We start from the raw sequence: 10,572 nt of genomic DNA on the forward strand, positions 1-10,572 counted from the left end.
CTGGCTTCCACTGTTGTGGGGAGTGGGATTTTTGTTTCCCAGGGCAGGAGCAGAGATGAGCTGCTGACAAAAGCAGCTCTCTAGAGCAGGGTTGTGCAAATCTCTGATAGATTATATTATAGTTAGACTGAGAGCTGGATGGAAAGTATAGCCACATGAAGGGGAGAAAGGAAGTAAAGACAAGCTCCTTTTGTGCTTGTGGTCCTGTGGGTCAAAATGAAATTAAGCCCTACTAGTAGTGAAAGACGGGATTGCCAAATATGTTTTTAATGAAAATAAATGTTGCTCCTGTGCTTTATTTTGCTGTCAATAATTAATGTCAGTGCAAGAGCCGTAAAGGATCCCGCAGGGCTGACAGGGGTTGGGTCGCAGATGCTGCCAGCCTGGGAGCCGTCCATCAGGCTGGATCTCAGCAGCCCTGGCCCTGAAGAGAAGTCATGGAAAGGAGCTTTGGCAATGCCCAAGTAATAGTTCCCTCGGTGACTTGGGACGATCAGGCTTCCCCTTCCTTCACCTCAGTTCCCATACTGGCCACTTGAGGCCAGTCCCAGTGGCCTGCTTTGCAGGAGGGCCGTGGTGCTGGCCATTGTTCCCACAGCCCTTGGGAAAGCTACAGCGCTGTTCAAGCACCACAGAAATTCCCTCCCTGGGAGTGTGTATCCTGTGCACTGCCCAGTTGCATCCTTCCACCCTGAAAACTTTTCAAGCCACTTATCCAAACAGTTCCCCTGTGGTAACACCACTGCCCCAGGCCTGTGCTCTTGCTTGTCTGCAGCTTCTTTGCTGCTGGCCCCAGCGCAGCAGCAGCAGAACAACCCGGGAATGTCAGCAGCTCCGTGTGCTTTCAAACCCAGGCTGGATGTTTTCAACATATTCCCTCATTTTCCTGAGCGCAGACTACTGTCTAACATTTCTGGAAAGGCAGCTGGAGGCTCCAGCCAACTTCTAGGACATTTTAAAGCTGCACATATGTTTAATATATCTACTACTTCCTTCCCCAGGGCTTCATGCTTCTCTTGCCATTCATCTTTTCATGCTGCATGCACAGAATATGAGTTATCTACAGCATCACTGCCATAATAAATGGCACTTCCCAACACCTACATGGCAAATCCATTAGAAACTGTAACAGCTGCAGACTAACTCCAGCAGTGTGAATGCTCTACCTGGTGGGAAACAGCCATAAAAAGAACTTTTCCCATTCAGAATTATGAAAAGGCAATAGAAACAGATGCACCTCCCTCAGTTATTTTCCTGTCTCCAGGAAGAGGAGGTAGGAGTCAGGGAAAACAGGAGGGGCTGGTTTGATCTGAGGCAAATGGAAAGAAATGTGGGTTCAAACAGCAGGCCAGGTTGAGAGCTGGTGAGGTGGGAGTTCCGTAACTTTGGAGTGGCAATGGGGAGCACTCCATCAGCACCCCTCAAACTGCCTGTGGAGAGGGAAGGGAAGCTGAGGGGTGTCTTTGCCAAAGCTTTAATTGCCTCTGCAGCACGGGGTGTATAAAAGACTACCAATAATACTGAGCAAATGCAGGCTTGGAATAAAAGCAGGAAATGGATGAGGATGCCATGGTTCCCTCGCTCTCTTACAGCCATTCTTTGTCTCTCCTGCTCACCAGAGCGCTGGGAGTGCCCACCAGGCATGTGGTGAGAGGGTACAAACACCCTCAGTCACCAGCAGATAATCACAGCCCTGTAACCAGGGCTCAGCTAGAGCCTCATTGATCCTCCTTCTTTAAGGCAGTGTTAGTTTTTCATACGCCTAACGTATTTATTTGTGGGTGCTGTAAATGTACAAGGTTCAAGGATGGCACAAAAACAAATGCAGAAAGAGAGTTTGCTTGAGAAATACAGACATAACTTGTTTCTCCTGCTCTGCCACAAAGCCAAAATAGGTAAATTTACCCACTTCTACGACCAACACTAGCTATGTACAGATACACTCTGCTTCCCTTTTTAACCTGTGCAAAGCTGGCTCCATGCAACGACTGCCTGGAGCAGTCAAATCTTGGAACATCCTCAAAGTCCACACCAAGGAATGGATTCCAGGACAGAAGAGACCACTTCCTCTGAAGTGACTGTTCTTTGCTGCATCACACCACTGCTGCCAGGATTAGCTCATCTGGATCTCACGTCCTGAGCATTTGATGATGCACAATGCACTGACAGTGTGGGCAAAGAAGGAGCTGGGGATGAGAAACAGAGATGGGAGGAAGCCCAAAGTGAGGAGGGTGAGAAAGGAACTGTAAATACAAAGTTGTCCTGTGAAGTATGAAGCCATTTCACCATATGCAGTCCCTGGGGAACATGTACAGTTCTAGGGAACCGGCAGGGGGAGAAGGGAGGGTGACAGCTGAGAAGAAACATGGCAAGAAAAGTAGATGCAAGGCAAAGGGACCTCCGATATCAGGGAGGTAAACAACAAGTTTGTGGAAGAAGAATAAAAATCTTGCTGTTTCTGAAAGGATCTCCCAGTGCCCTGGTGGGGAACAGCAGGCTGACCCAAACACTGCAGGCCTTTATCACACCCAGACAAACCCTTCCTGGGACTCCACCAGGGAGCTTTGCAGTTGCCTTTGGCAAAACTGCAGGAGACAAGTGGGCAGGGCAGCTATCTTATCAAAGCAAGAGCTGCAGGGGGTGGCTAGGCACAGGCCTAGGGAAGAATTTGTGCTGCACACATAAATCTTGAATCCTGGCATTCCTTCCCCAGTAATCATACAGCAGGCTATATTTAGCCCAACCTAAACAAAAAAGAAAAAAAAAAAAGAACAGCAGGACTAGTTTTAGCTCTAACAGCTGCCACCAGCTGCTCAGAGGGGATACAGGTAGAGCTGATGTCAGATGTAGTTAAATGAGATGGAACAGGGGAGGCAGCCACGCTTGAATGAACAACGTTGGCATTTGGTTAGAGAAATCCTGCATTTTATTATTCCATGGTTAGCCAGAAGGAAGATCAAATGTCGTGCAGAGCATGAATGGTTTCTGCTACACCAAGGACAAGGCTATAGTGAACCGTGGATAGGCAAACAAGCAGAGGAAAGGGAGGAGGTTACACACACAAGCAGAGCAAATGTTTGTATGTCTAGCCCAGGTTCCTGGTGTTCCTTCTCTTTAGTTCCAGCACGACAAGAATCAACAAAGGCAGTTTATGGAAAGACTGTTGACTAAAGAGCTTGTATCTGTGTGGTAAGGCCACAATGCAACTTCCTTCATCCATGGATGAACCTGGGGCTCACCCTCTAATTAGGCATCAACATCATCCACTGGACAGGAGCTTGGGAAGGTCATTGCAACACAACTGTTTCCTTGCAGTATCACTTGCTCCAAGGGGACACATTTGTATTCTTGCTGGGGAAGAAATAATCTTAAAATTAGTGACCTAGTTACTGCTACGACTTAGACACCCACATGCACAGTACCTTCAGAGAACCTGGAGCTGGTTGAAAAGTGTAAAACCAGAGAATGTAAAAAGTGGGAGTGTTTTATGAGTACTTTACCAGCAAAACAATACAAGATGATTAATAAACCTGTATTAAACCTGATCACTGAATAATCACTTAAGCATCTGGTTGTCGTTGCCATTCCTAAGAACAAAGGACAAAAAGCCAACTGATCTGCTATGCTAGTGTAAGTAAAAAAACCAGGAAACAAAAACAAAACCCACGGCAGAAAATCCAGTGTCTTTCCATCCACATTTCTGGATTTCAGAGGCACCTTATCACAGTAATCCTCCCTCCAGACATCAGGTGGTGTAGCATGGACTTTGAAGATCTTGTGGCAGCTTTCCCTGCCTTACTAGAAGAGCTGTGAGCTTGATAACTAATCACTCCTTTATAACTCATGTTTCCTCTGCAAAAGTCCCTGAAATGCAACTAGTGGGGGAAAATATATGAGCAGGGATTTGTGAAGTAGAAAAATCACTTTGGGCTTCTTTCCCAGTAACCCACAGGGTTTTTTGAATGGGGGTGGGGTGACAATGAATGCAGTTTTATTTCCCATATGCCCAGACCTTGCAACTGGGAAGTGATCCCTGGTAGCGTTTCAGACATATCCTCAAATAATGAAAACAAACCACAGATTTGTTGAAGGACACTCTGGCTTGGCTGCTGCTTGAGTTTGTTCTGCAGGAACTTTCAAAACCAGGTATCTTTCTCCCAGGTATGTTCCCCCATCCTGGCTTAGACATGGGAAAAGAGCATAAGCCAACAGATACAAATACATGTCTGCTCAGGACTTTCCCAGCTGTGACTCTAAAATAACTGGAGTTGCTGAGATCTTCATTTCTGTGATGGCACAGGCTCTTTGCGAGGTGACACCTACCAAAACCACATTTCTGGTCACCCTTTTGCCCAAATGGAAGCATCCGAGCTGTTGCTGGACCAAAAAGTGACAACAGCCCCGCGCCTCACGTACCTAACAAGCAATGATTTGCTTAGAATCTGACACATTTATTGGGGGAAGCCTGTGGGAGCTTCAGGATCTTCCCTGTTGCTGAACCCTGACACTGAACCATGCCATAAATCAAGCCCCTCCTGATGGGAGAGAATTTCCTGAAAGTCCTTGCAAGGAGTTTCAAAGATAAACCGAGACTTTTCCTGGAGTTTCAATGCTGCTGGATAGTCGTTTATTAAGTCTTATCAGAGGAACAGAGCCACCAGCCTGACCCAGGTACAGCATAGAGCACAGAAAAGCAGGAGTGAGAGCTCTCTATCAAGATTTACACAGCCTTTTAAAGATCATTTAACCAATGCTTACTAAAAATGTGTATTATTTTCACTTTCTTACCAATTATTCAGTGACACAGCCAGGAACTGTGGAATTTTCTATCCAATCATTCCAAACTACTTTTACTGCAGAACATGGAGTAGTAGAAGAAGGAGAAGAAGGTTTAGAGAACAACAACAATCCTCCATTTTGATATTTTTTACTCTTATCTATTTACTACAAAGAGAAACCCAAAACCTCTAAATTTTCACCCTGTGACAATCTTACATAGTAGTCTATCACCTAATTCCCACCACTGTATTTTCTAGTTGTTGTCTGACCGTTGGTAATTTTTTCCAAGGTTGGAGGCTAAACCAGTGTTGTTCAGGGGGGTAAGAACCCTTAAAAACAGGCAGAGAAATATTCTCAGCACTCTGGGTTCCTACAGAACCCAAAGCAAAACCCACACATTCCTTGTCCCATTCCTCGGCTGCAGCTGCATGGCCCATCCAGGCACATGAGAACTGCCTCTGCCAGGGGCTGGCCAAAGCACCCGTGCTAACACACAAACTTGGAGTGCTCAGCCTGGCACACACACAGCAAAAAGGCACGCTGGATAGCACACGCTGCAGCTGGACATTGTCTCTTTCTTGGCCAAAACAGAAAGGCTCCTAAGCAGAGGTATTTTGAGCATTCATAGTCAACTGAGTTATGAGTTGGAAAAGCATCAGCCATGCACTGTTAATCCAGCCCTGTTTTTCTCCTCTGGTTCATACATTTTCGCTCCTCTTTAGATTTCTGGGCACATACTGTGTCTTGTGATGACATGGAAGAACATGGCCTTTAAGCCTTTATTAATTGCTACTACTGTAGTTTTAAAAGGAGCTATTTAGGAAATCCTCAGTTTTGTTACCATAGGAATGAAGCTGTAGGATTCAGTGAAAGAACAATTTAAACAGCAGTGTTTAAGTAATTCACTTCAACTTTCATTCTCTGCTCCATCCAAGCTCCTCTTGGCCGTAAAGAAAACGGCTTTAAAAGCTCTCTCCCCTCCTCAGTGCTGCTTGACTCCAGCCCAAATTAGGAGGTACAGCCCTGTTATCTATAGCAGGTCTCAGCAATGTCCCTTCCCACCCACAGAGCACTTCCTCCTCTTCCCGAGTGAGGCAGCTGCAAAGTGCTCCTTGGCTCAGGCAGAGCTCCTCATCTGTTTTTTTTCAGCTGTTTTAAAATAGTGTTTATGCAGCTTTTATACAGTAAGAATGGGGTGAATGGAGGAGCATCTAGTCCACTGGACAAGAGCAGGTTGGGATGCTTGCACCTGATGAGTTTGCCCACTACTCAGTGTAACTCTGAGCTGGGAGAACTTCTGCGTGCCTCTTTCTGAGCTGGTTTGCTCTTCTTCTTCCATTTGAAAGGTTTAGGTCTGCATTAAAAGGGCAAAACAGGACAGGTGAGTTGATTAGCCACTCTGCTGGTCTTCTCCAGCAGGCAGAGGGAGACAAGGCAAGGAAGAACACTGAAATGCGGACACATTAGCTATTACCTCTTGTTTGTTTTTTAAACCTTTGAACCGTGGAAACGTGATAAGCAGCAAGAAAAGTGGAGTAAAGTTTTGTTTTCCTTGGATTTAACTCTTTTGAGATGCTGTCACTATTCACACTTGTGAGCAGTGTTCTGGTTTCCCCACCTCATATTTGGGAGAGTCTTGGAAGGGACTGCTTTGTAGAGCAGGGAATCTTTCACCCTTTGAACGGATGTCTGGCATTAATGATGAGATGGGGATGCTCCTTAGCTCTCAGTAATGCTAACAGGTCTAATGACTGCCTGAGCTTTAGCTCCCCACCCATCCTGAAGCACAGCACTCCTTTCTCCGTTGCTGCTTTGACTCACTGATCCTAAGTCTGGGTCAGGAAGTGGAAGAGGAGCCTGTCCAGGACATTACAAAGTGTGTCTGTAACTTCAGAGATGCTGTCAGGTGCTTCAGCCACTTACAGATTAAGAACCTAATGCCTGGCTCTTCCTCAGCAAACAAAGATGAGCCAGGAAAGCAAGCCAGTGGCCATATTTTGGCATGACTTTCTGGCAATTACAGTGACCCTATTTATCACCCAATGTCTCCTTTTCGTTGCATGTATGCTCCAGCATTCTGCCTTGTGCTCTTGCTTCTAGAGCCTGGCTTATCTTTCAGCTGTCTGGCCAAGTCTGCTCCAGTAAGCGATGACCCCAGGATCCTGTCTCCACAACACATGACAAACGGGTCACAGGGACAGGGAGTGACATGGTTACACTAAAAAAGACACCATCAGCACTGTTCTAGCAGGGTATTGCCCACCAGAGCCAGCTATCTGGAGACTGCTTTGTGTCCAGCCCTGTTTTTAGCAAAGGTGGAATGGCACTTTCACAGCTCCCACTGTTGTTACTGTTGGCTACAGGCAAATAGGTATTTAGAGACACCACCCCCCTCACACACACACTTATTTCTCTGGAGTTGGCCAAGCTGTTGAAACTGGATCCTTTTATGGGAATGTACAAGAGGGGTTTTCACAAGCAAGCTGGAGATTCTGGGAGGCACAGTTGCTGCTCTGTTGAGGTAGCTGACAGCGCTCTGTGGTCCTTCCACTCCATTAAATTCACCTTGTTGTGCTGCCCACTTATTTGTGCTTTCATTTCCACACATATTCACATATGTATGGTCACAGTCAAAAGAGGGGACCTTATTCATATTTTATGTAATATTTCCTTGCATCTCAAAAGGGAATAAAAAGAGAGAGGAGGAAGACTTCGAAGGACTAGGATGTTTTTATTGGCTTTCCATTTGTCTCCCACCCGGTTCCAGAACTACAGGAAAACATTTTTACTGTTTATGCTATCCTAGTATATATTGAAGTCTACAAAAAGGATACAACAGGTAAAAAAGGCTCTTGTTGATCCTATGCTGGTGTAGCATTTTAACTGAGCACTTAAAAGGTAGTTTTGTATTTTTTAGATATAAGCTTTCAAACTACTAAGAAAGCCAGGGTGAGGGGACTCTTTCAGTGTTTCAGTTTTCCTGCAAATATTTCAATGTTCTCTTGCATTATTTTGAATCCAGCCAAAAGACTGGACAACCACAGAAACCATCAACTGAATGTAAGATAAACCCAAAGGGGAACCACTGAAGTTGCAAAACTTGGGTCGGACAGTGAAACATGAATACAAAAGAGGGGATGGGGTGAGCACAGCAGGGAAGAAGGAAGAGTTTAAACTTATCCCAGTATATTATCAGCATTCCCTCAGGCATTCTATTCAAAAAGGTGGAATTTAATCTGCATTGCCTTTGAATAAGCAGTATAATCTCTAAGAAATTCTGCCTCACATATGCCTTTCTTCCTGATAGCTGACAGAGCTGCTTCACTGACAGTGTTCTGGTGAAATACCCTCTGGGTAAATGTGCTTTTATAAACAACCCATTCCCAAGTTACTGAAACTGTAATACATTTATGGGACAGCACCTTGGCATGTGTAATATAAAAGTCACTTTGGGGAACTGGAGCTGGTTGATGGCAGCTGAGTCTAGCTTAATGCTCTTACCAGGACATCCTATCTCCTGCCTACTCTTGTGCAGATTTTTTCCTAAAATAAACAGGATCTTGCAGTTCCCAAACTGCCACAGGAGCATGATTAGGCTCAGTCTCCTCATCTCCCCATCCCTGTGGTGCAAGGACTTGTTAGAGTGGTCATGGAGCTGTCATGTTAATGCAACACCCCTGAACTACCCAACTGCAACCCTCACACTCTGCTCCTCGTCTCACCGGAGGAAAGGCTGTCTGTAGAAATGGATTTTTAACATTTATGCCTCCCCCTTGTGTCTCTACCATACCAACTCGCCAGACTATGTTTATTTCTCAAAAGATCTCTACAAATGCACACTTTACACATGGTGTTGCCATAATTTCCTGGTAAATATGTAAACCCAGGAGAGCACAGAGAACAAAACTTCTTTGAGTTGCTGAGTCTAAAATTTCCTGTGGAAATCAGCCAGAATTACAACTGTTACAGAAGTCATCTAATACTTAACAGAGGCTAGGGAGCATAATATTCCATGCCTTCATTGAGCACAAGCTATGAAGAGACAAATTGAACATTACTAACTCTGTTTCCCCAGGAAAAAATAATGTTGCCACTCACTTCATGAAAAATGGGTTTGATTTGGGCTGGGAAATTTGTTTTGCTGTTGTTTGCTGTTGGGCTTTTTTTTAAAAAGTGATAAAAGTACTTTCATTTGATAGAACCTAGAGAAAATAACATGAAAAGCCAAGGAAGAGAGAATTCCTGGCCTGATTCCAACCTCCCCGACAAGAAAGTGGTCAGAGATGCCCTTTTTTACCAGGAGTTTGTCTGCACAGAGGGAGCAAAAAGTTACCTGATGACAAGCAGAAGGAAAAATCAGAAGTCAAACATACCTGACTTGCCCACGCCAGCTCGACCAAAGATCGCCAACTTCACTTCTGCACTCTTGGCCATGCTGGAAGGAACACAGGGCTGGCAAACTCACTCAGTCACCAGAAGTGAAGCAGAAGAACAGTTCCCAGCTCCTGCCTTCAGCTTCACCGTGTCATTGTGACGTCAATGCAGAGCCTGGGGAAGAACACCACAAGGATGGAACTGCAAGGAGCCAGGCTCTCCCTTTCCCCTGCCCGCCCCCTCCTTTCTTCTTCTTTTTAAATAATCGTGATAACTGATGCTATGTTCCTGCTTTGAACACTGCAGTAACACCACTGACACATTTGGCACTGTTTGTGCAGAACCCACCTTCAGCTTTCTGGCTATTCCTCTTTGCTTCACACTGGCACTGTAAGATTGCAAAAGGTACTTAACAACCCCAAGCACCTGCCTTGCAAGCTCCTAAGGATTTATTTCTTCCTTTCTCTTTCAGCTGAAATTGCATATATTTACTGTATTTGAATCACATGCAAGGAATTGTTTTTTGTAGAATATATTTAATAGCTGTGAGCACTCACTAGTAGTGCCTGCAGATAGCTAATCTTTCCTTGAGCCCTCCAGCTCCAAAAAGGTTTCAATTACTCAGCTGCAGTTGCCTAAAACCCTCCAAGCACTTGTACCTTGCTCACTGCCCTAAACAAGTCCATACCTAGAAAGTTCTCTAGCGCTCCTTTTTAAGCTGCCTGAGCTCATACACAAACATTCAGCAAAGCATGGGGTTAGCAAAAGGATGCCAGAGTTTCTGGTACGGCACTTCGAGCATGGGAATTATCTATATTCACAGTTTTGCTGCATGACCTTGATTTTGCTAACCTGGACAGTAAAATCTATAACCATACCTGTCATTGTAGAATGCTTTAAAATCTTCCGTGAAAACACGGCAATCGTGATGATGATGATCCTCAGCCCTGAATAAAACGTCAAACACTCGGTCTCCCCTTAAAGCGGGGTAGAACTTCACGTGTGAATGCAACCAGTTACGGGTTTGCTGTTGAGCTGAAGTACCCACTTTAGCCGTGAATTCTAACAGTGGCGTAGGATGCTTCCCATGTCAGCACTCCTCGCTCTACAGCAAAATGCATTTCTAACATATTTCTTGAAAAAAAAAAATCCCTAAGGCTTTTTCCTATAGGAAAACGCTTGTAAAAAGAAAAAGTAAAGACACCTTACATCGAGAACGGTCCCGATTCATCTCTGACGGCTAAATGCTCCCGACTCCTTTTGCCTAAGAGTAAGTATCAGACCACTCTCGCTCTGGACGCACAGATAGAGGCACGAACTGTTTCGGGACGTGGCGGGATGGGACACTCAGGGACTGGGACACCGGCGTTTGCCTCCCGCGAAAGCTCCCGGCCGCCCGCAGCAGAACTGCCGCCCCGC

At 45.3% G+C, this 10,572-nt stretch overlaps 1 protein-coding gene across 3 annotated transcripts in view; it reads right to left on the reverse strand.

The window, feature by feature from the left end:
* Positions 1-10,566, reverse strand: part of RERG (RAS like estrogen regulated growth inhibitor) — a 97,367-nt gene extending 86,801 nt beyond the window's left edge. Inside the window, exons 1-2 of one of the 3 annotated variants that reach the window (XM_008644010.2) lie at positions 10,363-10,566; positions 9,153-9,327 (exon numbers count right to left, since the gene is read on the reverse strand). In XM_008644010.2, the coding sequence (XP_008642232.1) occupies positions 9,153-9,213 (61 nt within the window). In that variant the 5' untranslated portion in view covers positions 9,214-9,327; positions 10,363-10,566. Of the gene's footprint in view, positions 1-9,152; positions 9,328-10,031; positions 10,322-10,357 lie in introns of those variants that run through there. The other 2 variants (XM_017726271.1, XM_017726272.1) reach the window with 2 other exon arrangements.
* Between the last annotated feature and the right edge of the window lie 6 nt (positions 10,567-10,572).

This window comes from Corvus brachyrhynchos, unplaced genomic scaffold (assembly GCF_000691975.1).
Source record: "Corvus brachyrhynchos isolate BGI_N302 unplaced genomic scaffold, ASM69197v1 scaffold191, whole genome shotgun sequence".
In the NCBI taxonomy this organism is placed as follows: Eukaryota; Metazoa; Chordata; class Aves; order Passeriformes; family Corvidae; genus Corvus; species Corvus brachyrhynchos.